Source organism: Microplitis mediator, chromosome 1 (genome assembly GCF_029852145.1).
Source record: "Microplitis mediator isolate UGA2020A chromosome 1, iyMicMedi2.1, whole genome shotgun sequence".
NCBI lineage: Eukaryota > Metazoa > Arthropoda > Insecta > Hymenoptera > Braconidae > Microplitis > Microplitis mediator.
Genome location: NC_079969.1, coordinates 18711569 through 18715679, shown reverse-complemented (window position 1 = coordinate 18715679; position 4111 = coordinate 18711569). Strand labels below are relative to the sequence as shown.

Sequence of the window (4111 nt, the reverse complement as noted above, 5' to 3'; positions counted from 1 at the left end):
TTTCAAATGTCACTTCATACGTTTACACATCTATATAAAAATGTATCGTGATTAAACTCACAGGAATTATTTCAGAATTCGCTGAAAAAATGTAAATCACAAAAATAAATTTTATTGCCGAGTCGTTTATTGGCCAAGACAGTTTGATATTTAAAACTATTCAACTTTCAGCAATAAATTGGATTTAAAATACATTTTGTTACTCATTATTGTTAGTTTAAATCAATGTAACGACCGCTTATTCATACATTATTACATGGATTACTCGATTCTGTGAAAAATAAAGTGTCGTTGCAAATAACTTCGTTGATTACAAAAAAAAAAACAATGTTTATTGTTCTATTACTTCTGTCATAAAATAACATTTTTTAAAAAAATTATTACTTTTATATTTTTTATTGACGCTACTTAAAATTTATGCTTTGTAGATACTGTCACTTCAAGGCGTGTATACTGAATAGAAGTAAGGACATCAGAATAAGAGAGTTGTTCCAAAGAAATGGATAAAGACATTGAGACTATAACATTCAACGAGACACTTGCAAGGCAATAAAAAAATTATTACTTTGCTTGGCTAAAACTAAATTTTTATACCTCGGATTCCAGTACATTCTTTTATTAGAAGTAAATAGAAAATAATTAAATTGTCAACACTTGTTGGCTGCACGGATAGCGGAGAATAGTAATTCTAAATGGTAACCAACCCTATTTTATAAGGCGTGTGATTCGATACTACGTAGCACGGAAAGAACAAAAGTATTAATGTAATATAATTAGGCACGAAAGGACGGTTGTACCGAAGCTGAAAATAATAAGGTACGCGCGGGTAATAAGGCCTGTCGGGTAATAAGGCCTAAGTGACAGAAATGATATTTAAAGCTAAAATATTAGCCGATACCACGTTCCCTGTCGTCTATATTTCATCGTCCGTCATATACTGTTGCAGCGTAGAAGAAATTATAAAAAGCGATTTGAGTAAATGGTGAGTATTTTTTATAATTTTAGACTTAATAATTCAAAATCATCGTTTTAATATTTATAAATATCTACTTCAATGATGTCAGAAGCATAAATTACATATCATAGCCCTAGTATCTGTTATTTTGTAATATTTGGCAGACACGGTTGGAGGTTAATAAGGCCTACCGAATTTAAGCATAGGCCTTATTACCCTCCTACTATCTATGTTCAAAATTTGTATTTTATAATGTTTATTACATTACTTTCACTTTATTATTACTATTATTATTATTATTATTATTATTATTATTATTATTATAAATGAGGTAATTATTGATTGATTACTGGTTTTTAGTGTCTTGATCCTGATGTCTCCTAAACGAGCGGTGTGGTCAGAAAAAGACCTCATATCAGCTGTCAGAGCGGTAGAAAGAGGAACTTTAATTTCTTATGAAGCTGCAGAAAGGTACAAAGTTCCACGAAGAATCATCAGAAACCACCTCCAGAGTAGTAATTTAAAAAAAATCCCTTGGTCGAAAAGCCCTGCTGAGTAGTGATCAGGAAGGTGATCTTGTACAAAGAATAAATAGATTCGCTGAAATAGGACTACCTGTGACACCTCGAATACTTCGTCGCTTAGTTTTTAAATTTTGCGAGCAGAACAACATCAAAACAAATTTTAATAAGAATTTTAGGCTTGCTGGTAAAGACTGGTTAAAGGCGTTTATGAAAAGAAACCCTGAAATTTCAAAAAGAAGAGCTCAATTTATGAATCCAGCTAGAGCACAAAAATTAAAAAAATTCATCGTTGATGATTACTTTTCAAGGATAAAAACGATCTATGATAAACTGGATTTAAACGATTATCCTGAAAAAATTTATAATATGGATGAAAAAGGTTGTCGTTTAACAGTTCATCATCAACAAACTGTTGTCGCCAAGAAAGGGGCTAAAAGAGTACATTTACAGTCTTCAGAGCATGCAGAAAATGTAACTATTGCGGGATGTGTAAATGCCCTTGGTAATGCTATACCACCAATGATCATTTTTAAAGGCAAACGTTTAAAGCCAGAGTTGTATGACAATTTACCTCCGGGTTCCTTAGTCTAAAATCAGCAAAAGGATATATGACTAATGAACTTTTCAAAGAGTTTTTGAAACATCTTGCGAAGTTCAAAACTGCAGGTGAGTGTCTTTTAATATTCGATGGAGCAGCTTGTCATTTAGATTTGTCGATTGTCGATCTAACTGAATCACTCGGCATATATCTGTACTGCTTACCATCAAACACTACTCATGAACTTCAACCTCTTGATAAAGCAGTTTATCGTTCATTTGAACCCCACTGGGATGCCGTAGTTTTATTATTCTTGGAACAGAACCGAGATAAAAAACTCACTAAATCACGATTCAATATCATTTTATCAAAAGTTTGGTCCAAATGCATGACTCAAAGTAATATAACGAGCGGCTTTAAAGCAACTGGTTTGTATCCTTTTAATCCCAATGCTATTCCAGAAACCGCGTTTGGTCCATCTGCTGTGACAGAAGTACCAGCAAGTCTTACACTTGATATTGTGGATAAAGACAGTTTACAATCTTCTAATTGTTCAACGCTTCAGGCACTTGATATTGTCAACAAAGAAAATTTACAACCTTCTAACTCTGCAGGACTCCTTGCGATTGATACTGCTCATGAAGAAAATTTGCAACTTCTTGGCTCTCCCAAGCCAACAAACCAGAAATCTAGTAAATCACCAAATGAAGTTACCTTGGTATCAAAATCAAAAAAAATAATTGAGCAGCTCTCAACTGAACCCACTCGAAGCACTGCTGCGGTCCTCAGTAATCCCAGTTTAGACAATGGTGAAGTTAGTAATGCATCAGAACCTCAGTTCAAAGAAACTTCATTCTATGAGCTCATGCCCTCACCCCTTAAACGTATGGATACAACTCAAAGAATAAGAAAAAAAGCTATTAATTATTGAGGGACTCAAGTTACAAAAGATCTGTTCGAAAAAGCCGATGATAGAACGAAGAAAATTTCAGACTCGAAGAAGAGGAAAACAAAACCTGTGAAGAAATATAATTTTAGAGAGAAAAAGAGCTGGTATTGTCATGGATGTGAAGAAAATGAGATAGCTGATATGAGGCAATGCATTAAATGCAGCAAGTGGTATCACGAGGCGTGCGTCGGCTTAACAGTAGATGATACTGATAGTTTTAAGTGCTGTTGAGCAAAGAAATCTAGTCTTCAGACTCGAAAATAGTATTGATGCTACATTTAAGTTATGATTAATCCCTTACACCAATTTTATTAAGAATAGTTTAACTATTCCAGTATGTTTAACCCGTAGGCCTTATTACCCTACCGCAGTAAAATGAGGCCTATTGGTATGGTTTTTTTAAATACCCGATGAAAAAAGATTTTGTACAATTGTATAGAATTATTTATCAATTATATATGGACTATATATAATTATATATAGACTATATATAATTGGATAGAAAAAATGGCCCGATCCAATTATATACAATTTGTATAGAAATTGTATACAATTCTATACAAATTGTATACAATTCTATATAATTATTTACAATTCTACATATTGCAATTATATAGAATTGTATATAATTTGTATAAAATTGTATATAATTATATAGACTTGTATACAATTTGTATAGAATTGTATACAATTTCGATATAGTTGTATACAATTGGATCGGGCCATTTTTTATATATAATTTTATACAATTGTATAAAATCGTTTTTCATCGGGCATTTAATTTTTTGTCAGTTTATGGTAAAAATTGCCATTAATTCATTATATTTTATGGCTAATGTATTAAAATAAAGATTAATAATACATTGCGATAATTAAATGCAATATTTTCGATTTTATTCAACATCTCCCTTAGATAGGCCTTATTACCCACCGGTACCTCACATTGTAAATTACTCTGTCCTATTCTTATACTAAACATAATTTGTAAAGTTTGTTTCAATTGTAAGAGCATAGACAATTTATTAAGATATTATAATTAGTAACGTCAGAATTTTCGAATACATCTGATGACAAGATTTGGAATAAATTTCAATGAATGTTAATTTCGTTTTATTAATGATTTTATAACTAATATTATTGTATTT

General features: G+C 31.5%; 1 protein-coding gene across 1 annotated transcript; it reads left to right on the top strand.

Moving 5' to 3' along the window:
* Positions 1 to 261: 261 nt before the first annotated feature.
* Positions 262 to 3469, top strand: LOC130670746 (uncharacterized). Its single transcript, XM_057474225.1, has 2 exons — positions 262 to 982; positions 1316 to 3469. The coding sequence occupies exon 2, from the start codon at positions 2088 to 2090 to the stop codon at positions 2946 to 2948; it is 861 nt and encodes a 286-aa protein (XP_057330208.1). The 5' UTR covers positions 262 to 982; positions 1316 to 2087; the 3' UTR covers positions 2949 to 3469.
* The last annotated feature ends 642 nt before the right edge of the window (positions 3470 to 4111 follow it).